The following is a 27702-nucleotide window of genomic DNA, read 5'->3' as shown; positions in this document are numbered from 1 at the left end:
AAGAAGAAGAGGAAGAAAGAAAGAAAGAAAGAAAGAAAGAAAGAAAGAAAGAAAGAAAGAAAAGAAGTATTTGTCTCCACCAGACTGTAAATATCTTAAAAAAAAAAAAAAAAAAAGAATCTTTCAAGTTCATGTGTTCCTACAATCTATAATAATGCTTGGCATATAGAAAGAGTTCAAAAATATTTTTTTACCACCTTTAATTTTTAATTGTACAATTCAATAGCATCAAGTACATGCACATTGTTGCACAACCAGTCTTCAGAACTTCATCCTGCAAAATTGAAATACTATACTCATTAAACGACAACACCCTTTCCCCTTTCCCCTGAGCCCCTGACAACCACCATTCTTCCTGTTCCTATGGATTTCTCTCTACTAGATACCTCATATAAGTGGAATCATTTGGCATTTGTCTTTTTGTGATTGACTTATTTCACTTAGCATGATGTCTTTAAAAAATTCATTTGTGTAGCATGTGTTAAAATTTCCTTCCTTTTTAAGGCTGAATAATATTCCATTCTATGTATATACCACATTTTGTTTATCCATTAATCTGTTGGTGGACACTTGGGTTATTTCCACCTCTTGGCTATTGTGAAAAATGATGTTATGAATATGGGTAAAATATTTTTGACTGATAATAGCCTGGGAACTAAAACTCTTAGTTATATCTTTAGATTATTGACCTTAAACAATTTTCTATCAAAATTGGATTATGATAATTCCAAAAGTAATTTACAGATCTAAAATACTATGATGTCATCAAATTAAATTTGATTTCAGTTCTTTTGATCCAATGATCATTTTAATCTTGTGAGGTGAAATAGCCTCATAGGATTTAAGGCCTTTAACACTACACTCAACATCTTCTTACCTTGCCAATCTCATCAGATTTCCTTACCTTATTCTGACAGCTTTATCGTTCTCTGCACATCAACATCAAGAAAGGTTAAGTGTGATTTGAAATGCTCCAACATGAAGATAATAAGAACATGACCAATATCTCACTTGATTGCCTTTCTCATTCACTAACCTCACTTATTTGGGGAAGGGAGATATCTTATAAATCTCTGTATGTTAATTGTGTAAAAAAAAATCAGCATCATATGAAGTACAAATATGTATATATAGAAGATTCATGAAGATCCAATATTGACTGAATTGTGATACACTTGATACAAAAGACTAACAGATTTGTCACACTAAAAATAAAAGTCACAGCACATTGGTGTTTGACGGAATTAACTCACAGCTCAGAGTCATACAATATACAATTTTGATTTCTCATTAGCTTTGAGTTAGAAATTATGAAATAGATGTAAACAATATAACATAGATGTTCATAACCAGTGTATTCTCATTTAGGCAATAATCTTAAAATAAGTTCATTGAAATATCCTTATCACGCCCTCTAGGCTAAAGCTACGGAATAATATTCATTACAGGAGAGAGAGAACTATAGAGATTGGACTGATGTTAGAAACTCTACTGGAAGAAAGAATACATATTTAAAATACTGTAAAAAAATAATCAACACTTCAGGAAAATTATACTTTTCAAAACTGGAAAAGAAGAGATTTCATAATTTAACTGACTTTATTAAAGAAAAAGAAAATACTGGAATGCCACACTAGTGTTAATTTAACATGAAAGGGTATCTTTTCATTCTTCATTTCACCAGTATACCAGATTGTGATCACTGGATATCATCTATCAAGTGTTTCCACTTTAGTAAGATTATGTTTGTCATTGCTATGACACTAGAGAGTATTTCTACATGGACACCAGGGAATGTTGAAATAAAAATGTTTGTCTGGAAGTCATAACGCTTCAAACAAACAAAAAATGGGATCTTCCCTGACATTGGTTATTTTGGGTAATCCCTCACCTCTTTTGTTGTACATTAATGCAGTTCACAGAATTCCCACAGTAATTCACTCTCTGAATAGAAGTAATCTCCTTGCCTTATGAATATCCTAAAAGCAGATCTATAATTCAGCCATTAAAAAATTATATACTTCCTTTCTCTGCTACCACCAAATATAATAGTCTCTCACATACAGCACTTTTGATGCATTTATAAAATGTCCATTTCTCACTGAAAGAAATATCTGCTTTCCACACTGGTGAAAAATATTTATGTGTTCCCCAAGCACTGTATCACATAAAATGGAAATTGGTTTCATTTTCCATTTATATTAAGAATAATCTTCAAAGTGTCTTGAGAGTTCACTGTGTTTCATTTTCTCTGTGAATAGTTCATCAAATACTCTCTTCTGCTTTGAAGTAAAGTAGTTTATCCAATCACCCACCGCTCCTGGAAAAATTGGAAATGTATCAGACAAGAACCAATTTAAATGTATAGTATTCACAAAAGAAATCTTTCAGGTTTATAATAAAATGTGAACAATTTTATCTCTTGGTGATAAGATGATGGGAAAATTATTCTTTTCTTCATTTGTTTGTTGTTTCTAATTCCTTCAGTAACAGTTACATATTAATTTGTACAGTTTAAAAAGTTATTTATTAAAAAGAAAGAAAGATTAAGAAGATATAAATGTCCTAGGTTTTATGATAGAAGGCATAAAAGTATCTCTCTTAAACTTAATCAAAACATAAAGTAAAGTAGATATAATGGTACTTCATTTATTTCTCTGCCTATGCTATGCACCTCTATAGAAGTAGTTATGCCGGTAACATATCACAGGGGTGGGTAATTGGTCTCATTTTTAAAAAAATTATTTTACAATATCAATAATGAAGAGTTAAAAATATAATCATCAAGTTACTTGTATGATGTCTGTCAAAGCTTTAGCTCTCTGGCTCCAAATGTCATTTCCCTCATTCTGCTTCATACATCATATACCACTCCAAACCTGTTCTTTCTGAAAAATACCATCCAATTCCATGATGGTTCTGAGCTTTTTGTCTTGCTGTTAGCTCTTGCAGGAATATACTTTTTCCCTGTCAGTTTCCTGGTAAAATCCTTCTCATGCTTCCAGTCCCAGATCCAATGTGATCTCCTCACCTACTTTCCTAGGAAAAAAATTCTCTCTCCCTTATTTACGATGCTATTCACTTTTACTCATACTAGTACCACAGTTGTTATGACTTTGCATTACTGTTTAGATTATGACCTTCTTAAGGACAAGACTGTATTTTATTCCATTTTTAACCTTAGTTCTTAGAAAATAGTTTATTAATATATATTTACTGAATTGGATTCTTTCCTTCCTCTCAGTCTTGGTTTTGCAACTATAAGGGAAAAAAAAATGAACCACCAAAAAGGACAAAAATAATTTGCTAAGTTGAATATAATATGTGACCTATAAGAGTTGGCAAATATTTGCTTTGGGAGGAATTATGTTCAGATTGGCCAAAGAATGAAAATAAATCTATGTACAGAAATCCAGAAAATTTTGTCTTTGTAAGTTGTTATTTGAAAAATGTTAAATCATTTTTCCTTCAGATCTGGATTAAATTCACATGGTTTTCAAAGTAATTCTATATCCAGATACATCCAACCTGCTTCTAAGCTACATGTTAAGAATTAGTGGAGATTTATTTCCTTTTCTTTGAGTTTCCTGCAAAAAGGAATATCCTTAGCTAACAATCACAGCTCTCTCCATCTCTTATTTCTGCAAGTTAAGTTAATTTGATTGGTGAGTTTGGGAAAATGCACTGTGCACATTTGTCAGCCCTTTTCTCTCTTCTGAAGAAAACATGTCATGTACTCGTCTCCATCAGGCTCTACATGACCTTCTCCAAGTGCAGGGACAGACCTGCATTTGACTGGCCATGACCGAGAGTATGTTTCTAAAATTATTAGCAAACACATTGGGCTGCAGACCTGAGACACATTCCTCAAATAACTTTATCATTTCCATCTGTTTGATACCTGTGTCTTTCTTTCAATTTGTTCCTAACTGGGCATGGAGATCTCAAAGTCTGAAAAGAATGTAATTAAAGAATTTCATTTAATAAACATTCACTGAAGGATACCAAGTATATTATGTTATGCAAGATATGGGATGCTCGATGGTGAAATGAGGATTTAAAACGGTCAAATAGAACTACTTTCAAATACAAATAAGTCCCAGGCAAAGCACATCTCCTTCTGACTTACCTTTCCTAAATACCAGGTTCCTATTAGTTGTGAGGGCACAGATGGTCTTATTTGGATCACAGTTTTCTTTGGCTGCATTATTTTTCATTTCCCTGAATGATGTTTTCCAAGCAATCTGATTAATTTCATTGTCATGCAAATTAATACCAAGGAAAGTAGTTATTTTCTTAATGCCTTTAGAAAGATCCTGAGCAATAAGCAAATTAACAAAAAAAAAGTGTTACTTCTTAAAACACTAAATTCATTCCCTTAAATCTGAAAACAAAATTAATTGATTGATTCTTATATTGGCTTATTTTGAATTAAATTTTCATTGTTGAAATATTAAGAAGGACTTACTGTCTTCATTTCTTCATAGAATATAAATAGAATGTTTTTATCATTTTTGTGGTCTTCCCAGCTTAAAACGTGATCAAACCAGGATCCATACACAACTAGAAGAAAAGAGAATTGTTGTGCAAATATTAAACATTATGGTTTTGGGTCCCTGTGTTCTTTCTACATCAGCAACATTATCAAATAAAGTACCTAAACATTAGATTCAAGAATGAAAAAGTTTTCCTTAGAAGAGCTCAATTTCACTATATTTTCAACTAAATACAAGATTATGAAATGAGGCTGTGTTCTGATAACTACTTTAAATGTTGAAGAAATAGAAAAGTACTGAGAACTTATCATTTCTTCTTGTAAAGTGACATGATTTTTATAACTAATTTCTTGGCCTAAAAAGTTTATAAACTTCCTCCTACAAGAAAAAAAAAAAAGTTTTATTCAAGTATCTTAGTTTAAGGTTGGAAAAATACAGACTTAGAAATTTATTGCTATTATTATCTCTTTTTTTGTTGTTAATTTGACAGACTTAAAAAATCTCCAGGGCTTAAAAGTGAAGATTATCATGCAAAATGACCTCTATAGCGGTGATGATTAAAAAGAAACAGTGAGGAAATTCTTGTCACCACAGAAATTTGACTAGCTTGATGATCTAAAGTATAAAACATAATACTTTAAAATACTACATATACATCTTTCCACACACTTTTATCATCCAAAGATTTAATACTAATCATAAAAGGGCTACTCTACTATTTCCTAAAACTCTGCTATTGATTCATTTAGTAAACATTTATTAAGCCAGACATTGTACTGTATACATTTTGCACATTAAAACTTTAAATAAATTAAGTTATAATTAACTCCAGACTAACTGCAATTTTTCATGGCTTCAGCTCCTAAGGAAGCAAAGGGCAAAACAATAACTATAATATATTTTTGAAACAAGAATTTCTGGGACTAAAGTAATATCGTTAGAGTCGGCCCAAATTTCTACTACCCCTTAGACCCAGAGGGCTGTATAATAAGAACTGGTACTTAGAAGAGCTGCTTCTATGCAGTTTTCAGTTATCAGCAATCTCACTGCTATTTCAGTGACCTATCATAACACTATGTCTTAGAATTACCTACCATATTGGTGATAAGGAGTTTATCTTGTAAGAATGGCCAACATTTTCCCAAGTACAAACATGTGCCGGGAGGAAGACTGATTTTCCTCCCATGAAAATTTAGGAAGTTAACTGGTCTCTAGTTCCCCAGACTACTCTCACATTCTCAACCCACCTCCTACTAGCAGCCGGAGCACAGCCTTCGTGGATAATGTCATTGCCTAGGGTTGCCAATGCTGTGGAAGCTCTCAATACTGTCGGGGAATCCATGCTTCTGCGGCTGGACGTTGGGCAGGGGTAGAGACCCAATGTCATACCACAGGAAGCTAGGGAGTAGTATAATTGACCTTGCTTATTATGGGTTTTCAATAGGAAATGTATTTCGATATATCCAAAACAAATATAAGAATAAGGTTTTGGATCATAGCCTTATCATAATTTGAGAGCCAGTTATTGTGTTATCTTTTTGTTCCAAAAAGACTTAAGCTAGCCAAAAGAATCTAAAGAAGTTGGCTGCCTGTGCCTTCCTAACTAATATAGAAAATTACAGTTCAGGTTAATTTTTTAATTGGAATCCTCATTGTCCAGGTCATTACTAGATCTACAGCGTTAAAGAAAATATAGCTCCTGAAATAGAGACTTAATATCTTGCCTTTACAGAAAATGTTTTTCTCTCCATCCTTCACTTAATTACAGAATTATTCTACCACCTCCTGACTTTAACATATGCCTGGATGGCCCCCCTTCTGTTATCCAAAATTATTCATTCCCCTGAAACGGCCCTGAATATAAATTGGTCTTTCTCAAATAACTCATGTTTCTTAGGATCTGGAGAGCGATTTGTCAATCTCAGAGCTTTCTATGAAACTCCTCCCTCTGAGAGAATTCAGGCTTCTTTGAGATTTATGTCCTTTAAATATATCAGTCTTTCCATCCTTGTTTCAGTCAGAAATCAACCTTCTGCTGTTTCTTCTACAGTTGCTGAAGGCTCTGATTTTAGATTATGATCTTCTGCATCATCTCAAGCCTTGCTACCAACTGCGGTGACTTTAATGGATAGTGTCTACCAGACCTTCCCCCAGATTATTTTTGTCTCCTTTCTGTCTTTGCTTTCTTCCCTTTTTCATCCCCTCAACGGTTTACTTGCCAACACCTTTCACTTCCTTGCCCTCTTATAGTTTATTTTAATCACCTGAAAAACACCTGATATTTAATCAAAACACTTCATCTTTTCACCTCACCCACTGCTATTGAGTTCTGCTGAAGAAATGTACTGCAAATTCATTTTTTCCAGCCTTAAGGGCCCCAGGGCTGCCGGCAAACTGATTTGTCCTCCATTAACACATTCTCCTATTCATCAGCTGTTTCGAGCCTTCCATACTTTCTGCACACTTTCTGCCCCACTCTTATATAGTTATAATGAGCATCCTAGTTTCTAGAAAGCACCCTAATGATAGGTAATTGTGCAGAAAACAAAACTCACAGTGATGAAGCCTAGGAAATATAGAGTTCTAATATACAGCTGGAGAGGGGGCTACAGAGAATAAAAAGTAAAACGCTGATATGATTTTGTTGGTATGTTAATACCTCAAGATATTGCCAGAAGAAAATCTATGATTATTGTTTAATTTGAAAACCTAAAGTGAGTTTGTAAACTGTCTGAAAGATAAATTAGATAATTATATAAATGTATAGCTATATCTTTATTGTACTGTCTTTTCATATAATGTGTATTTATGTGTATGATTTGAAGACAGATGTAGGATATAATAATGCCTGACTTGTAAAATAATCTTTCTTGGTAAATGTCTGCTTGTAACATTTCCACCCTAATGTGAAATTATTTAAAAGTCTTTGTATCTTTAAAAGTCTATAACAGAATAAGTGAGTAGATTTTTACAGCAAATTTTAACCATTACATAATTTGAACTTCTAAATAATTTTTTTAAAGTTTCATTGGTCCTATTTTGTGTTAGGACCTTAGAATGGTTAAGCTATTATCTAAAATCACACAGAGAATTATTGTCAGGACTCGATCCCAGGTCTTATGCCCTACAGACTGTTTTTCCTACTACATTGTGTTGTCATTTGCAAAAGAAATAACCTTCCCCTCAAAAAGTCTTTGGAGAACATCCCTGAAACACAGTCACATACTTAAAACACATACAAACTACAAATGGAGGAAAGCAAACTTTACCTTATAAGTAGTAAAATGTGAAGCCACTGCTCCCACCTGAGTAAATTAAAAGCTTTACTGATTCAGTGACATTTCCCAGTGTCAACAGTTTGCCCAGGCTGGATTACCCAATTGTAGAATACTTACAAGTCAAATCCCTTTACAATTAAAAATACATTAACTCACCTAAGACGGTATAAAAGAATCACCTGAGATATTTTTTCCAACTACACTCTGCCCTTCTGGGTATTCTGCTACAACTCCTGATGATTTGGTAACAAAGGCAAATGTTCCTTGACACTAGTTTTCTTCCCTGTGTAGGGCCTGGGTTGGCCTTTCTGTGGCTCATTCATAGAAAAATACATTCATAGAAAGATAATCTCTAGCATAGGAGCAGTAACACTATGCTACACTGCCCTAGTTGGACCATACCCAGGGGCTGTTGTGTCTCCTGGGAACAGTGAAATTATAGAGACATGGCCAAATTAGAACTCATGCAGTTGTGGGACGAGGAACGGTGAACAGTGTGTAATAGTGGGAGACAAACACAACTTTTTTTTTCTTGAGAAAAAGCAGACTCAAGGTCTGTTTTTAAAAAGTAATTTATGTGTTTAAACTGCTTATTCCAAAAATGGAATTGAAGCAGAGTGAGGCATGCTGACTATCTTCAAATATTTAGAAGGCTAACATGTGAAGAGGAATTACTGACTGGGGGACAGTTTTTTGTCTTGTTTTGTTTTGCTGGACGAGTCATGGTATAGCGGTAAGAGCAGAGATTTTGAAGCTGACCCCTGAATGAAATCTTTACTCTGCTCCTTATTCGTTACATATCTATGGGCAAGTTGTTTGGCCTCCCAAGGTCTTCATTTTCCTCACCTGTAAAATGAGGATAACAAAGTCTACCTCATGTGTTCTAGTGAGGGTGAACAGAGCTCATGTTTGCACAGCAGTTAGCTAAGTGTCTGTATCATATGGTAAGAATTTTTTTTTTTTTTTTAAGTAGCAAGATAAAATGTGTTGCTTTGAGGCAGGAGTGGGGTGTAAACCTGCTGTCAAGATTAAAAAGTTCAAGCTTAGCCTCTACAGTTCTTGGAGATGTTGTAAAGGTGATTCAAACATTAGGTGGGTGTTTTAACCAAATGAACTTTAATGTATCTGTCATTCCTGAAACTTCAATTCTACTAAAAGTGTGCCTTTAAATAAGAAGGAAATAGAGGACTTAAAATGGTGTGCGAATAGCATATTATTCCAAATGAAATAGGGAAAACAAAGTATTAAACCCTGTTTCTGTTGAGTTCCCAGTGTCTTCATGTTAAGGTTACACTTGCTTTGGCCTCTCTTAAATTAACAAGCAAAAGCTTAACAATTCACAGGTAAAACAGCTAAACTAACAATTAAGATCTACTTTAAGCCCTATAAGAGGTAAGATCCTTTGGTTACACACCATTCCTAAATTATATCTTTCCTACTTCAGTATTGTTTTGGTATATTATTTTTGTTGAATATATCTTGGAAATTCAGAATAGTTTTTTTAAGTGTTCCAGACACCACTGAGTCAGGAAAAAATGAATACATTTAAAGGTCATGCATGGTAGAAGGACCAACATGTGCTGCCCAGCGCAACCAAATGATCTATCATTGTGGTGTTTTCAGGATAAACTACTTTCTGTTAGTTTTTATAAAGCCAAGTGCTAAAATGGCTAATTTTTTCACACCGGGTCATTTGGTGGGTTGGGGGAAGAGGGCTGTGTGTACTGTTTGTGCTGTTTTGCTTTCCATGCAGGTATATGTAAAGCATGTTCCAGTCTACCTGTCTAGATTTAGGCTGTGTCTCGCTGTACCCCAATAAGTGCATAACGATTTCACTAAAAAGATTGATGATCTATGAAAAAAAAAAAGATGCTTGATCAGAATTACTCTGTTTTGAAAGCATTAATGCCAGCTCAATAAGAAATTGCCAGTATGTTCTACCCACAAGTTATAAGAAAGACTGTGAAAAAGCAAAGTCAAAAAGAACTGCTTAGAAGAAGCAAAAGAATAATCTATTCAAAAGCATTTCTGAAAGCAGGCATTAGGACCTATTTAAGCTCTTGGAAAATGCTTTCATTTTGAGCGGAAAGTTTCCTTGTACATTAGGAATAAAAATCATTGTTATACTTACCATTTCCTTTTAGAAAAAGTTCTAAAAATGTAGCCCAGGTTTCAACGCTGGGGAGATTAGGGTTATCTTTGTAGTAGTGGAATAGAGAAACAGCTGTGTCTTTTGGATTCCTAACGATGTAGATAATCTGTTAATAATAATAATAAAAATAAGTCAATTTATTTTTGGGTGGAAATAGCCCCAACACAAAACATTTCCTAAAAAAGAAGTTAGCAGCCAAACTTGCATGTGAGAGTCACCATTTTTTGGCAGCTTCAGCTGAATATTAAACACAAACTTAGGCCAGTGTTTCTTAAAACTTAATGCAGGGAAGAACCATCAGGGTATCTTGTTAAAATGCAGATTCTGATTCAGGGGGTTGAGGATGAGGCTGGCATTCTGCGTTTCTAACAAACTCCCAGATGATGTTGATACATCAGCTAGCCCAACAACCACACATTTTCAATTTATGTGCTAAATTTGGTCCTATCTTTCTAGGGTCAGACATGAGAAATCCCTATTCATTTGCAGGATAAGATTACTTTTTAAATATCCACTTATTATAAAACATGATGTCTTACAAATTGTCTATTCTTATTTACAAAATAATGATGTTTGTAATTTCCCTTCTCTTTTTACAATTCAATCCCCCAAAGCATAAGGAATCTGGGATACCCTCCCAATTTACATGAGCATTGCAATTTAATTTGATTCAATAAATATTTATTTAATACCTACAGTGTACCAGGCAGTGTGTAATGTTTCAAGTCCAAGGGATATAATGCTGAGCAGGACAGAAATGGCCCCAGACCTCTCAAAACTTACAGTCAGGTGAAGGAACATTCTTGCAGTGTTATGAGAGTTATAGCAGGAAAGTATAGAGTGCAATAGATGTATCTAAAAAAACTTAGGAAACCAGTGTGAAAAGCTGGGTATAATAGGACTATTCTTCAATTACAGTCAACATCACATGAGTACCAGATGTTCTACTTGCCTTTTGACAATCAGAGTGGACACATTTTACTTAAATAAGAAAGTATTTGCTGAGTCATTTTAATATGTAACTATCTTTCTGTAATGTGTTCATAGTACAAGTGTTGTGCATGACTCACAGAAACAGCACCTGCTCCTCTTTTCTTGAGAGCTGTGTAAAGGCCACTGTCACAGGAATGAAGAACCACCTTGTCCCACCCCAGAGAGTAACTGTAGAGTAATCCAACATCTCAGCCTTTTTCTAGGTTCTCTAGGCTTCCTGAGCAAATTCACAGAACCCCTAGTCTGAGACTACAGTTTAAAAATCCATTGCTTAAACAAAAGGCGATAAAATAGCAGAATTTTTAGCCATCAGTTGATTTTTTTTTTTTTTATGGTTAAAGAGAAGAGTAATTTAGGACCTTTGAAGAACCTACAAAGACACATCAGTGATATCTAGTGGGAAAGACAATGTAAACTATTAATACATATTTTGCCAAAAGAGGTTAAAAGAATGTATTCTGTAACTATGTATGGTGACATATGTTAAATAGACTTATTGTGTCGATTGTTTCACAATATATACAAATATTGAATCATTATATTTTACATCTGAAACTATTATTATATGTCAATTATACTGAAAAAAACACAAAATATATTCTAAGAAATAAGATACTAGGGGGAAGTTGAGGGATATGAAGGCAAGGCAAAATAGTACTCTGGGAAAAAAATTAAATATTAACTAAATATCATGAAATGATCCTGAAAACATAAATTTCATGTAAGAGAGTTTGGAAACAAAAAAGGAGAGATGAAGATTAGGAAGAAAATATGAGGTCGAGTATGTTTGAGAGCTGGTGAGGAAAGACTGGAAGAGGAATTTTCTGTCTGACGGGCTTTGCTGGAGCTGGTAGGGCTTGTCCAGCCCCTAAGCCCTTAGGGTGAGGCTAGTAGCAACAGAGGACACACCCTCTTGGGAGACCAGAGGCTATCAGAGAGTCTCAGCCTTCAGTCGGGGTCACACTAAAAGGTACAGTAAAGTGATACCTTTATAGTAGTAGTTTAAAGAAGCTCCCTTATCTTTCCTAGCTTCAGTTTCTTTGCTTATGAAAGGAAAAATACCCATTCCTGTCATTTTTGAAAAGTGTCTATAAAACACAGCTCAGTCTCTGGTAGCCACTTGTTATTGTTATTTCAGCACCCTGAGTAAAGGTTATTTATCTCCCTGGACAAATTTTCTCCCCAAATCCCTCTGTCTTAGAGACAGTCTGCTTGAAATAAAAATCCTTGTTGAGTAATAGTGTGTTCAAGTTAGTATACCTTCACCTGTTCTGATAGATTTGCTGGGGATAAAGCCAAAACTCTGACATTTGCCTCTGGTTGACCGCGTTTATTTTTCTTTGGGGAGAAGAGTAAATGTTATGCATGGAGACGTGGTCATAGAGTTATACTTGTAGGAAGATCTGCTTTGATTTATGTAAATAACTGGTAAGCTATTTTTGTTTTTATTTTTAGAATATGGCTGACATTGTTTAAAAAGGCCTAATTATTGGGACTTTGTTACGGTGGACACATGTATCTTGCCTTTGCTTTTCAAATGTTATTCTTCTTTTTATTTCCTGATCTAAACAGAATTTGAAAATGTTCCTTATACAAACATTTGTAAAATAAAACCTTACCCTAATGTCGTACCATAAAAAAACCACTCAGCATGCTAATATATTTACATCTACACTTTTTTATGTACGTAAAGGTATATTTTAAATAAATTGAAATTATTCAATATTTATGTACTTAAAATATAATTTCTTCTTAAACTTATTCCATAAGAATTACTCCATTAAAACATAAATTTGAATAAAAAATACATAAAAATATAAAATAGTCTTTTAAATTTTAGTTAACTTTAAAAATAATGTGCGTATTAAAAATAGCTTGAGGTAACTGTTCTTTAGCAATTTATATACAAAATTTTTTATTTTCTATATAATCCCTTGCAAAAAATGATTGATAAAATAAATAAAATAATATTAAGGCAATTTTTCTTTCCCTCAACACCAATATTTAGAGTAAAAAAAACTAAAACCAGATTTAGAATAAAGTAAAACATTGTCTAGCGTAATTACATTTCACATTTCTTTCATTACTGAAAGATTATTAAAATAATTTTTATGAGCTAAATACTGCAGTAACACCTATGAATGCATTGTCTTATTTAATCTTTGTCATGCTGCTTGAGATGGATACCATTATTCCTGTGTCAAATGTGGAAACCAAGGCTTAGAGAGGATCTGCAGTTTTCTAAGATCACAGAGCTTGAAAGTGACAGAGCAAGAATCCAAGTTCAGTTCTGTGGGACTCACAAAGGTCTGCCCTTCACCACTGAACTTACCTTGCATTGTTTTTGTTTAATATCCATTGGTAGCATGTTATAGCTCAAATGTGTTGGAATAACTCTTTTCTTATAATACATTTTTAGCTCTTCAAATTTAGAAATGTCTCCTAATTCGATTGGAGAAGTTAGAGTAATTCCAGCATTGGGGATGTTCTCAATGACTTTAGCAATCCAGTGAGTACCTTCATAGAAAAATAAAATAAAGTACACTTTTAATTAAATGATACTCTTGATGAAATGAAGATAGAAAATTAGCATGAGGTTATAAAAGCAATGGATGCATTAAGATGTTAATTCATTTTATAAGAAGAATAACATTTTATTCCTCAGCTTGAAATACTCTTCTATGCTAATACTCACCTCTAGCACCTTCTCCAATTTGTAAACACACAGATCTTTCTACATACAAATTCCTACTGGTCCTGCAAGCTCATGTATCTTGCTCTTTTATAAACTTTATTCTGAGTCCCCACTCCCTTGGCATAGTAGCTCACCCTTCATGTCCCTCAAAGTAGCACACATTAGGGTACACTTGCCTTTGTTTATATTCATGTCTATCTCCTGATTTCCGCCTTAAGAATAGATACTAAATTTTATTTGTATGTGTAGATACAGAATAGTCGTATAAGCAGAGCATTTGAATAATGAACAAATGTTATATTTAAGCATCATAGAGATGCAAACCTGCTATTTTGAAGTCTGAAAGCAAAACCACTTAATGTTTACATAAAGCAAATGTGGATGTGCCCCAAAGTTATAGACATTAGTAAGTTGGAACAGAGGAAATTTGGTTGGGGAGGATGCTTTGCTAATTTGAAAACAATGTCCTTGAAGAGTTTAAATCAGCCCTAGTTTCCATTTATCTCATCGTAATTCCAATAAGATACAATATTAACAAATTTACAGTTGAATAAATATTTAGAGTTTAAACAGCGATCTCATTTGCATTATGTTTTAAATTTAAAACTATTTTAGGTTATAATGTTAATGTCTTAAATATTTATAATTATAATATTTGTATAAATGTGATTCATATAGTAATGATAGTTGTATTATTTTAACAAATATATTGATTTCTTCCGAAAGAGGGAGAATACACAGTTGTGCACTACTAAAGGGGGAACTCCTGGCAGCTGGTAGGAAGTGGTCAATTTATAGGCACTCATACATACAATGGAAGCCTTATATATAGTATAGACTAGCCATCTGTTCCAAGAACCTTAAAAGTATCATAAATTGCTTTCTAAACTAATATATCAACTTAAAGTAAGATATGTTTATTCACAGAGCAACATATTGCATAGTAAGAATACTGAGGTACTTTGGAGGCAGTCACTTCACTTCCATTTGCAGGAGTATTTTCCATTGAAAGGGATATATACATGTTTTATATTTATTCTGAAAAAGTACTCTGGGAGATCTGGCCCTATGTGAACTCTGTATCATCCATTGGGAAGGGTTTCTTGAGCCTGACTTACAATCAGATGAGGGGACTATGATGTACACACAACTTAAAGGGAGCTTGGCTTTTAGTTGCTGAATCCATGATAACAGATATATGCCCATCTACACATGTCCACTACACTGGAAATAGCAACAGGCAGTTGGATATAGCTGGTCATCTCTCTCAGAAACAAAATAATATATTATTAATTCTGATTATCCACATGATGACATTTATAATAATGGTCCTTTCATGAGTATATACCTATATGTGGGGATAAACTTTGAATAATTAGGCATAAACTTTAATAATAAAAAATATTTATGGTTCTTATTAACCCAAAAGAAAAAATTATTTATTTATAAATCAATCATTAAGTATAAATTAAACAAACATTATTGATGCCTGGCACAAAGTATAAAGAAAACTTTATAATGTTATAGATATTATGCTTATTACATATATCAACATTTGTATGTCTCCATGAATAAAATAGAAACAAAAGTACAGTGAAGCTCTCATTTCTCCAGTTGAATTTTCTCAAAGCACATTTTTTGGCTCTCTACTGTCAAAATTTTTTATTAAAATAAGCATTTAGGATATTTTAATTTCCTGTAGAAAATTCCGAAAAACAAATGTTTGGTTAAAATTATTATTATATTTATTTATTATTATTCTATTTCTACATTTAAAAAATACATTAAAGTAAACTTTACCAGATTTTGGATAAGAAACCAGAAACACATCATCTTCTCTTGCGCTGAAGGAATCCAGGGAATTTAGAAGTTCTTCTGAAGACATAGTAGAGTAGAGAATTCCCTTGAATTTATGAAGAACACTTGACTCGTTGTGGGATGACATCTTTCATCAAATCAGGAAAAAATTATTTACTAAACAATAACTTTACACAAAGTGCAGAGCAAGTAAGGTCCTAGCTCAATGGCAATGTAATCTTAGAATTACTGAGCTGACATTCCAACTAGAGGAATATATATATATATATATATACCTTTGCAATTTTCACAAGAGTAATTTTTAAACCGTAACCAAGCCAAAGTCTACTATGAAAATGATGTTATCTGAATTGCACTGATAACACATATTACTGTGCTGGCTGGGAAAATTATCACTTGGCTATGTCCATGGGAACATAGGCTGTCACCCATAGGAACATAACATTCTAACAATAAGCTTTCTGCTTCTGTACCCTCGCTTGCACACCCAACCTGTGAGTCAACAGGTAGTGAATAGAAGAAAAACAGACCTTTGTGTTTAGACAGAATGAAGAATGGGTTTGGGGCTTAAAAACCCTGTACCTCTACATTTCGGAGCTGCTTAATTTGGGGTCTGTGTACTCCTAGCAGACCCAGTTGGCTAAATAAAGAGTGTGTTTCCTATAACTCACTGAGTTCTGGTGTTTCTTGTGTCTTTTGGGGGCTGGCGGCTACAACATTACAATTTCCTTCACTTGTTTCAAAATAGTTTACATACAAAGCTCTCAAGCTATTAGAATGTAATCACTATAATAAGGAACTAAGGTCAAATCCCTTGACCTAAATAAGGAAAGACTTTCAGTGCCTATCATGGATTACATCATTGTGGAAATGATTGAGAAAATTGAACTTCTTGTTAATGTTAACACACAGTAGAGGAAGTAGCTAATACTGCATTTCAGTAAGAGAAGAGGACTGGAATGAGAAAAAAAGAAATTCTAGGAATTGGCAGATAAATCTGTGACTAAGATGAACCTTATAGGCAATAATTTAGGAAAGATAACATGGGAATCAGGAAACCCAGGCCAAAAAAGAGTTATCTAGAGCTTTGACGTACATAGAAAGTTTTAGGTTAACTAAATAACTCTTGTCTGAGTCCTTCTTAGTTTTCATCACTAATATTATTATCTTCTGGATTCAATCAGATATGGCAATGAGGTGCCTAGGTACTTCAGTAAACCCATAGTTGTATCTTTTTTTTGTTTGCTCATCTAACCATTAAAAGAAATGTATACCAACAAAGAAATGTGCAGGATTTTAATTGAGCACAAAACAGTAGAAGACCACTATGTAAGAAATAACTGAAGAAGATATACATAACAGTGGTAGAAATGAAATTTAGAACGATCATATACACTATAGATGCAAAAAGGGGTGCTATGGAACGTAACCTCACAGGGTAATCTGATCATAATTTTCTAACTGGGCAGGTAGTCACACCCCAGGCACATAACTTTTTAATAAAAGATATGTCTTTGTCTTAAGTCAGCCCATTCATTGTTCTTGTGCACCTTCCAAATAAACTGTAACCACCCTCAAAAAAGCACATAATCTTAACTACCCAGTAATCCAATCTCCATGTGACCACCTGCAAGAGAGAACATAATCTTAAGTATTCTGTAATCTCATCCCACCTTCACAAAATCTTCTCAGTTCCCTCCTAATCTTAAATGCATAAAATAAAACTGTAAATTGCTATTCTCTGAAGCATTTTATCTCAATCTGTTGAAATCTCACTTCTAGGTGTATCCTCTATTTGGCTCAAATAAGTTTCTATAAAAAATTCTCTCCAGGTTTGGCTGTTTCTTACTTCAACATAGAAAATCCTAAAGAATCTAAAAAAATATTTGAATGAATATATAAATTGAGTATGGTTGATTATGAGGTCAATATATGAAAATTAATTGTATTCCTGTCTTTAGCAACATTCAAATCCAAATAGGTGGGTGGTTGTTCTGTGTGTTTATTTGTTTGTTTGGTTGGTTTTGGTTTTGATTTTTATGCCAACACAATGCACTTAAACAGTGTAGGTTTTCTGTGATTATTTTTGGTGCTCCTTCCATGAGACAAAAGCCATACTCATAAACATCTTCAGCATGGGCCATATTCTCCTTCGGAATGAGCATGGGGGTGCTTCGAGATGATGCCTTTGAAATTCTTAGAAGCTTTTTGTCTAAGCAGATAAGGTCTGAGAGACATGCCCTTAATATTCTTAAACGCCTGCCTGTTATCTACCTAGGAGGTGTACGAGATACCAACATATTTTAATCTTTCTGAGGTGTCAACAAAGGATCAGATGGCCACATCCTTGACTTCCTTTTTACCCTGACACCAGGTTTTGCTGGTAGTGGCATAGATGTGATCTTTGTTCTAAGATCGTTTCTTATTTTGAGACACTTTTGCTAGCTAGAAAGGCTGTTGTGGACCCTATTTCCACTAAATTCTACTAAAATATTTGACAGTTCCCTCCTTAATTCACATCTTTCTTCTATTGTTATTATAAGCACTAGAAGAAGCCAGTTATCACTTTCAACATTCTGCCAGGAAATCTCCTTAGCAAAGTCACATGTTTGTTGAGTACTCACTCAGGGGATGGCGTTGCTAATTGTCCTGCCATACATAACTCACACCCTCTTTCATCTGGCCAACAATAATCACTTCTTCACTGTCCTTCAAAAATTTGAAAACAGTGTCCTCAAGGAGTATCAAGCTTCTGCTCACTCTCCAGTCCCAAAGTCAGTATCACATATTTTAGGTTTTTGTTCCAAAAACACCTCATATTCAGGTACCAATTTGTTTTATTATCTATTTGCTGAATAACAAATATTCCTAAAATGGAGTGTCTTGAGAAAACAGTATATAATCTCTCATAGTTTTATAGTATTACTGAGATAAGTTGGGCAATTTTCATGTTAAATCTAGTTAAGGTGTGGTGGCTGAAAAAATGACTCTTACTGGAAATTACTGCGTGGCTATGCCCATGGGAACATAGGCGGTCACCCATAGGAACATAACATTCTAACAATAAGCTTTCTGCTTCCATACCCTTGCTTGCACAACCGACCTGTGGGTCAACAGGTAATAAATAGAAGAAAAACAGACCTTTGTGTTTAGACAGAATGAAGAATGGGATTTGGGGCTTAAAAACCATGTACCTCTACATTTTGGAGCTGCTTAATTTGGAGTCTGCGTACCCCTGGCAGACCCAGTTGGCTGAATAAAGAGTGTGTTTCCTATAACTCACTGAGTTCTGGTGGTCCGTGTGTCTTTTGGGGGCTGGTGGCTACAACAAAGGCACCTTTTAAAGTTCAAGGCATTTTCATGTACAAGACTGTGAAGAAAGAATGCCTGGGATTTGGTATCAGGGTATAAAACAAAACAAAACAAAACAAAAACAAAAAACATAAAGTGCAGTGATTATTTACAGAAATAATAAACTCAAGGAAAATAGTTATTTTTTCCCCATGATTTTGTGCGGGCTGAAAAATTGCTGCTTGGCTGTTGTCCACAAGAACATAACGCTCTAACAATAAGCTTTCTGCTTCTGTACCCCCGCTTGCACAACCAACCTGGGGGGTGACGGTAAAAAGAAGAAAAATAGACTTGTGTGTTCAAACAGGATGAAGAATAGGGGTTTAGGGCTTAGAAATCCTGTAACTCTACATTTCGGGGCTGCTCGATCTATGGTCTGCATATCCCTGGCAGGTCCAGCTGGCTGAATAAAAAGTGTGTTTCCTATAACTCACTGATTTCTGGTGGTCTGTGTGTCTATCACACTATTGCCAGACTATTGTAGTCTGGCAGCTACAATAGTTTTGATACTGGGGGAGAGTATGATGATATAACTTTAAGTTCTAGGATAAAACAAATTCCAGAACAGGAAATGAGAAGCAATAAGAACAGTAAGTGGCAGGGAAAAAAAAATCAGACAAGAAAATTTCAGTATGTTGTAGCTGCCAGCCCCCGAAAGACACACGGACCACCAGAACTCAGTGAGTTATAGGAAACACACTCTTTATTCAGCCAACTGAGTCTGCCAGGAGTACACAGACCCCAAATTAAGCAGCCCCAAAATGTAGAGGTACAGGGTTTTTAAGCCCCAAATCTCATTCTTCATTCTGTCTAAACACAAAGGTCTGTTTTTCTTTTATTCACTACCTGTTGACCCACAGGTCGGTTGTGCAAGCAAGGGTATGGAAGCAGAAAGCTTATTGTTAGAATGTTATGTTCCTATGTGTGACAGCCTATGTTCCCATGGCAATAGCCATGTTCCCATGGGCAATAGCCAATCAGTAATTTCCTGCAAGTAATAAATTTCTAGCAGTCATTTTTCAGCCACCACAAGTAAAGGTTCATAGGTAACAGAAGCAATAAAGTCATAAAGAGTAGTGCAACATAAGAAATGTCCAAACCCAGAGACAATTTTTATAAGAGATCACGTGAGCCAAAACTGGCGTCAATTGCTAGATAGTAAGATCTCAAATGCTTCTGAGATGACAGTTTGCAGTTTCTTTTATGTGCTTGGAATTAGGAGAGAATTTAAGGAAGATTACATGAGGTAGGAGAAAGCAAGGTGAGGATTAGATTATAGGATAATTAACAAGATTCTGTGCTCTTGTGGTTATGCCTTTGATTGCTATTACTTCTGGCATTTCGAATATGTGTTAATGCACAAGAACAATGTCACTAAAGATGTTTATGTCTGGGGCATGACTACCTACCTTGGCCTTTCCAGTTAGGAATTCATGATCAAATTACTCTGTGAAGCTACTTCCATTAGAACCGCTTTTTCACTCACAGTAGATATGAGTGAACATGGAGCTATGTTATGATACTATTATTTTTATAAGTTTATTTTTCTTTTAGAGTAAGTTTCTCCAAGGCCAGAGCCAAAAAATACTCTTTTAACATATTTTATTAAGTACTTACAATGAGCCAGACATTATTCCGGCTACCGAAAATAGACTGAATAAGACTGAAAGGCACATGCTTTCATGGAGAGAATTCTAGTTAAGGAAGACAGATTGAAAAAAAAAAAAAAGATTAACAAGAAAATATCTAGTAAGGATAAGTAAAATACAAAACACAAAACCACGGTGGCACAAAATACAATAACTAGAGGGCTACTTTAGTTTGAGTATCAGAGAAAGTTTCTCTGATGAGGAACTGGCCTCCACTCTAACATGCAAGGAGTGGTCTTCATTGAGCGTCTAAACATGTACTGTTGTATAAGTGAGTGAAAAGAAATCGCCTCAGGCCAAGGAGTACAAATATTAAGGAATGTGCTAAGAGAGTTATGATATTATGATATATATATATATATATATATATATATATATATATATATTTGGGGGAGGGTGCGAGGCAACCCTTGGTTGACCTCACAGATTACAAGGACCTTTTCAGTTTACAATCCTTTATTTATTTATTTTTTATTTTTCACTCCTACAACACCTGGTTTTCCTAGGTGGTCTCTCATCCAAGTACTATCCAGGCCTGATCCTGCTTAGCTTCTGAGACCAGAGGGAATTGGGCTTGTCCAGGGTGGCATGGCCATAGACTCTGATACTGTTAAGTTGTCCTTACCAGGAGAGCAAATTCTCAGCTGAACCCAGATATAGCCATTTTTAAAATTCAGTGTTGGTGAGTCAAACTTTGCTTTTAATTTGTCTATTTACTTCATTGTTTTATTTTTCTCTTGTGGAGTGTTTTCTCGTCTTTGCTACAAGTTGAGGGAAGTTGCTAGCAAAGATGAAATAATAGGAAGCTGGCAATTAAAAAAAAATTAAAGCAAAATATATATGTAGGGAACAATGGTTTCAAGACATTGGACATTGGGCAGTGATTATCCTGATGATACTCCTGGATATTTCTTATTAAATGACAAGATTTAATTGGCTAAAATTAAAAATATTGACCATATGAGTTTAGGTGAGAATGTGGAGGAATTAGAACTCTTATAACCACAAGTAGAAACATAAAATGGTACTACCACTTTGTAAAACAATTGGTAATTTCTTAAAAAGTTAAACATATTTCTGCTATATGATCCAGCCATTCTACTCTTGAGTATAAAAAATGGAAACAAATATTCACACGGAGACTTGTACATAAAAGTTTATAGCAATTTGAGTTGTGATAGTCAAAAACTGAAAGAAAAAAAAAGTCCATTATTAGGTAAATGAACAAACAATTTATGGTATAATCATATGATGAAATAATAGTCACCAATAAAAAGGAATGAATAATTGATATATACAACTATATAGTTGAATTTCAAAATAGTTTTGCTGGATAAAAAAGTTGGAAAACAAAGAGTACATATTGTGTGATTTCATTTATATGAAATTCAAAAATATAAACTTGTCTATAATGACAGAACACTGATAAGTGGTTTCTTGGGGTCGGGAAGGAGGTGAAAGAGGCAAGAAGGAGAAATACAAAAGGCCATAAGAAATCTTTTAGGTACAATTATGTGTACCTATGATGACTGTATGCTTGTGGGCACCAGGCCCTACACGCCCAAGGTCTGACTGGTCCAAGGTCTGGCTGTAATCCAGGCCCATGGCTAGAAATAGGACCCCAAACTTAGAAAATATGTAAACATACTTCAGCTTATTGTATCACGCATGTGCGGCTCAATGCCACTTTTATACTCTGCTATGTGAAGAGCCATGCAGTTCCCTAGAGAGCAAAAGGGGAGAGCGGAGGGGGAGCACAAGAAAGGGGAGCAATAGAAGTGTGCGCAAGACCGTGTGCCCCATCCAATAGTCTGCACTTCCCAACCGCACAGTAAAGTTGGTGCCTGCCATTTCATCCTCCTGTCTGCCTTTCGTGCATTCACCCAGCTGGGCCTTGCATCACTGAACCTTCTGGGTCAGGTCAGCAATACCTCAGATCCTGACAACTGGCATAGTTGACACGATCGAGCCGCTTGGCCTCAGCTCTGACAATACTTTAAATATGTGCTCTTTATTGTATTCCGATCATACCTCAGTGAAGCTGTTAAAACTGTTGAGGAAATATTTCAATATCTAGAACCTGACTGTCAAAGATTGCTGTAACACTCTTTGCTATTTAATGTATGTGTGTGTGTATGTGTTCAAGATAGGTGGGTCTTGAATATTATTGCTGAAATTACTTAATGAACTACTTTCCATATAACCCGTAGAACACTGGTTCATACATTTATTTGGAAAGGTAGAAGTAAACATTCTAGTCAGCATCGTTTTGTTCTTAAGGACTAACTAGTAACTCCAATATAATTTCCTAAGGGAAAAAGTTTTCTCTAAAATAGAGAGTAAATTCTTCGGAAGATATAGAATCCTTGTCGCACAGGGTTTACAAAAAGTTATTTGATAGTAAGGTTAGAACTCATAAAAATAATCTCTTGAGAGTCATACAGATATTATAATTCTGTCATTATTGAGGGCTTAGTAGATTGGTATAGCAAGAAGACCAAAAGGAAAATTTAGAATGGAGAGTTTATTTTATTTAAAATTAGAGGAATTCAATTTTATTTATAATCTGTGTATAGTAAGGTCATCTAGCCTGTGCATACAAATAAGGCCAAATTAAAAATAATACACCTAATTTCTTCTGTCTAATCTCCCATAAGGATACCATCAGTATCCGCTTCCTTTCAGACATAAATGTGTACATACTATATGATTTAATTTATATGAAATTTTAGAGTATACGAACCTAATCTATAGTGTTAGAAAGCAGATCAGCAGTTGCCTGGGGCCAGGATTTGGGGGGGGGGATTTACAGAAAAGAGGAACAAGAAACTTTTTAGAGTGATGGACACAGTATATATCTTACATGGTATGTCAAAATTTATCACAGTGTGCACTTAAAATGGGTTCGTGTTATTGCTTTTTAAATTCTACTTTAATAAAGTTTATTAAAAAACTGTTAAAATACCATTTTTTACCTATTACGTTGGCAGTAAATTCAAAAGCTTGACAACACTGTCAGCGAGGCTGTAGGAAAATGGGCACTTTTATATTGCTTGGAGAATGAAAAATGGATCTGTTTCTAGGGAAGGGAATCTTATACCTCTTTATATAATGTTCTAAAAATATGTAGCATTCCTGCTAAAGATGCATTAACTAAATTTAATTATGTGGAGATATTAGACAAACTCAAATTCATAGACATTCAATTGACCTCAACTCTGAAAAGATTTTCAGTGTTAAAGATCAAGAAAGACAAGAATAGTTCCAGATTGAAAGAGACGAAAAATATATTACCATTAAATGCAATATATGATTCTAGGTTGAATCCTGGTACAGGAAAATAAAATAGCTATAAAGAATATTAATGGGATAAGTGATAGAATTTGAATGAGCCTATGTTTGATATCACTATGATATCAAAATTAAATTTCTGAAATTATTTTTATACTATGGTCATTTGGGATAATATTCTTGTTAGGAAATATACCTGGATGTATTTGGGAATATAGGATTATTGTGTTTCCAACTTGTTCTCAAATGCTTCATCAATAATAATAACAATGATTAGGAAAATAAAGCAAATATTGAAAAACATTAATGATTGTTGGCTTTGAGTAGTTTTTATGGGAGCACAAATCTTATAACTTTCAAGTTTGATGGTTCTTTTCAACTAACATTTTAAATAAATAAATAAATTGAATTTTCAGATAGCTGTTTCTCAATTAAGAACAACAGCCAAAATGAGAAAGCAAAGAATTTTTTTTTTTTTTTTTTTTTTTTGCTTTGGACTCCTAGAACTGAGTGGAGTCTGGATTCTTGAGAGACTTCGAAATGTCCCAAAGACTATAACTTTGGGTGGTCTAGGAGCTCAGAAAGTAAGACCGGAATATAGCCTAGATAGTAAGTGGACCAAAAAAAAAAAAAAAATCTTTATTTGTGATAGTAAAGGAAGGAGGTCAGTATTTCTGCAGCCCTATTTCTGCTCCTTCTCTCCAATTTGCTTCAGAGAGCTATGAACATTCTATTGCAATCTCGGCAACATTGGAAGATGCACACACAGTAATATTAGTAAGGGGTGTTGATGTCCACAATAATTTCCTAGGGAGAAAAACATGTCCCAGAATTTACCTCAAAATTGGGGTGGGCAACTTGTTTAGTCCAGAATACCATGTGCAAAACTATATATTAGAATCACTGACAGGTCATTATGGTCTGGATTACTTCAAGAAAGAAGACAAAGAAAGAAGGGAAGTCTTTGAAGAAAAGGGAAAGAGGGAGAAGAAAATGAAAGAAAAACCGGCAGTGCCTATGACATGGAATAAGCATGTGTCCCCAGCCAGCACTGCCTCAGCTACCCTCAAAGGCACTTGTAAGTGTCACTGCTTCTGCTTTTACTGCACAAACTCTAGTCAGGAAGGTCCCCTGAGGTACAGGACTTAGCTGCTTCATTAAGGAGATCTTTAATTTTTTTTTCCCGAGTCAAAGAAATTTGAACTAATCTGGACAAGGATTCACTCACTACTCCTTGAATTTTTATAATTCTTTATTCTAGTTTTCCAACACTTTATTTTAATTTTTATACATGATTTATCTCCCTTACTAGATTGTAAATCTGGTATAGGCTGAGTACAGAACATTTTTATATTCCTCACAAAGTACAGTAAAATGACTAAAAATCCATGCTCAATAAATATTCGTTGATAGAATAACATTTAAAAAAAAAAAAAAAACAACAGGCTATCAATATTTTCATTTGACTTATGTTTTAGAGCCCCCTAGTGTGCAAAAGCAGCTGTCCGAAGGAACCCAGATAGGCAGGAATTTGAACAAGTTTTCAAGGGAGTGATCGCTCACTGACTCCTTTAATTCAAGATCCTGTTCTTATCTCATCTCCCCGATTTACTCTTCAGAGGAGAAAGACCAGTTTTAGAATATTAGAACTCATTAATTTAGAATATCAGTGCCATGACTGAGGCTCTGACTTGTGCATAAGTCTTCTTTCAAAATGCCTTCTTTTTCACTCCAGTAATGGAAGATAAAGTCAATACTACAAGCTCCGAAGTCTGAATTAACCCAACCACCTACCTGCTTTCTCTGCTCCTTACAAGTTGCTAAAAGGAACTTGAAAATTTGGCTCATCTAGGTCCCACAGCATTAGGTCCTCTTAGTCAGCTGGTCCTCCCATTTCCTACAGGGATCAGGTCACATTACAAGTCCCAGCCTCCCATGACATGTGACTGAGTTCTACCAATGAAATGTGAGCAAAAGTGATTATGCTCATTTCCAGGCCTTGTCAATTAAAAACCTTCCACGTATGATCCTCCATGTTCTTTCTTCATCATCTTTTTTTTCTTTCCTCTTTTCTTGATGGATGCAAGGAAGCCCAGTAACTGTGGAAGTCACACATTGAAAATGAAGAAACCACATAATGGAAGTAATCTGGATTTCTGAGAGAATATCCCACCTATCATTCATTAACTTCTGACTCTAGTTGTACCTTTTCGCATTTCATCATTCCTGAAGTCAAACTGCATCATACAATTCATGCCTCTCACTATCACTCTTAGTTATGTAGTAATCATGACAGTCATCATTGCTTACCTGTGTGCAAACTCCGTTTTAACACTTCTCAATCTCTAACATCACTTGAGTTATGGGCATTGTTTGTACCATTTTTCATAACTTTAACTGCCATTTGAATATCTTTAAAATGATATATATTAAGATAACATTAACAATTAGATATTTGCATATTGATATACATGTAAATACATATGCATATATAGAGAGCCATACTTTGGCATTAAAACATAAAACTATTATATATGCAAAAAGGCAGGAAAATTATGCAGTGGGATATAAATCGATTAATGTAAATTGATTCTTTTTTGGAAGAACTTCAGATTGTACTACAAAAGAATTAAGTGTTCTACAAGGTCTGAGAAGGGAAGATACTCAGAAATTGATAGAATTGTATTATATTTTATTACCGAGATTCACACAAAGATTGCTAATCAGGTGTCAAGCACTGTAACCAGAGGCAGGAAAATTTTGCACCTGTTCCTCTGAATGGATAGAAGAAACTTCAGAATAATGAGAGACTGATAAGATCTAGTCATTCATTGTGCAAGACTATCAATAAGATGTTAATTTGTCAGCACCTTCCTGATAATCTGGAATGGAAGCTGTTTACTTGTAATAACACATAAGTTTCATTTGAGGGAGGAAACATGGAAATAATAATAATGGTAAATTGAAAATACTGGTAAAACTCTTCGGTAGAAACTTTCCTTAAAATCATCTTGACAATGTTAAAGGTGTTAAAGAGATCAAGATAGTGAGAAAAATGTTAAAATAGAGCATATCATTATGACAATATGCAATATTACTGATGACAGAACAATTATCTCTATGTATTTAATTTTAAGTCATAACAGTAAATCTAAGAATGAGATCGTCTCCCAAAATGCCATTATGTATAGATGACAAAATAATTAGGTGTATAATCACTGAGTTATTGGTGGATTGGCTGAAAGTCACTTGGAATTGATATCCAAGATCTTTACACACCCACACAGTAATTTGCTTTTCAGTGCTTATCATCCTCATGTATCTTAGCTGTTAAAGGAGAAGCTCACTGAAAACTGTAGTAACTTGGGATTGTCTTGGCTGTTCTCAACTCCTTCCTTTTTCATATAAATTACAAGTTAAATTACACAACAAATTCTATAGGTCTAGGTCAACTTTAGGAGCAATGATGTCTTTATATATAAAATCTTACTGTTCATGAATGTAGTCCCTTGCTCAATATAGTCCTTCTCTACTATCTTTCAAAAATTTTATAATTACTCCATAAAGGAGCTCAGCATCTTTTCTTGTGTTTATTTTGAATTGACATTTCATTATTCTTATTGCAATGATAAATAGTTTAATTTTTTAATTACGTTTTCTAACTGTTTATTATTATTAGTGATATAAAATAAAATTGACTTTCATGTGTTAATCTTATATCTGGTAATCTTGCTAAATTTGAGCATTAATTTTAAAAATTTGTCAAATTTTGGTAGTGACCTTGATAATTTGTTTTTTTAAATAATTTTCAGAAAGAGTTTTGTTTTTTTATTCAAATTATTTTATTTTTATTTCTTTTTATCTCTTTAATATATCCTGTAGGACCCTAAAGACAATGTGAAATAATACGACATCTTATTCTTTCTCTTTAATTTTAAAGGCACATTTCTAATGTTTCAACACCAAGAATGACTTTTGC

The 27702-nt window shown here is 34.2% G+C and overlaps 1 protein-coding gene across 1 annotated transcript; it reads right to left on the bottom strand.

Annotated features, from left to right (window-relative positions):
* Positions 1–1122: 1122 nt before the first annotated feature.
* On the bottom strand, positions 1123–26050 carry LOC107508580 (sulfotransferase 6B1). The gene is made up of 7 exons (XM_016140501.2): positions 25518–26050; positions 15415–15559; positions 13252–13436; positions 9906–10032; positions 4469–4563; positions 4130–4316; positions 1123–2320 (listed from the first exon to the last, which is right to left on the bottom strand). Exons 1-7 carry the CDS (start codon positions 25569–25571, stop codon positions 2202–2204), a joined length of 912 nt encoding a protein of 303 aa, XP_015995987.2. The 5' UTR covers positions 25572–26050; the 3' UTR covers positions 1123–2201.
* Positions 26051–27702: the final 1652 nt, after the last annotated feature.

The sequence above is a fragment of the Rousettus aegyptiacus genome, unplaced genomic scaffold (genome assembly GCF_014176215.1).
Source record: "Rousettus aegyptiacus isolate mRouAeg1 unplaced genomic scaffold, mRouAeg1.p scaffold_m13_p_2, whole genome shotgun sequence".
NCBI classification, from domain to species: Eukaryota; Metazoa; Chordata; class Mammalia; order Chiroptera; family Pteropodidae; genus Rousettus; species Rousettus aegyptiacus.
This window is presented reverse-complemented; position numbering and strand designations above follow the sequence as displayed.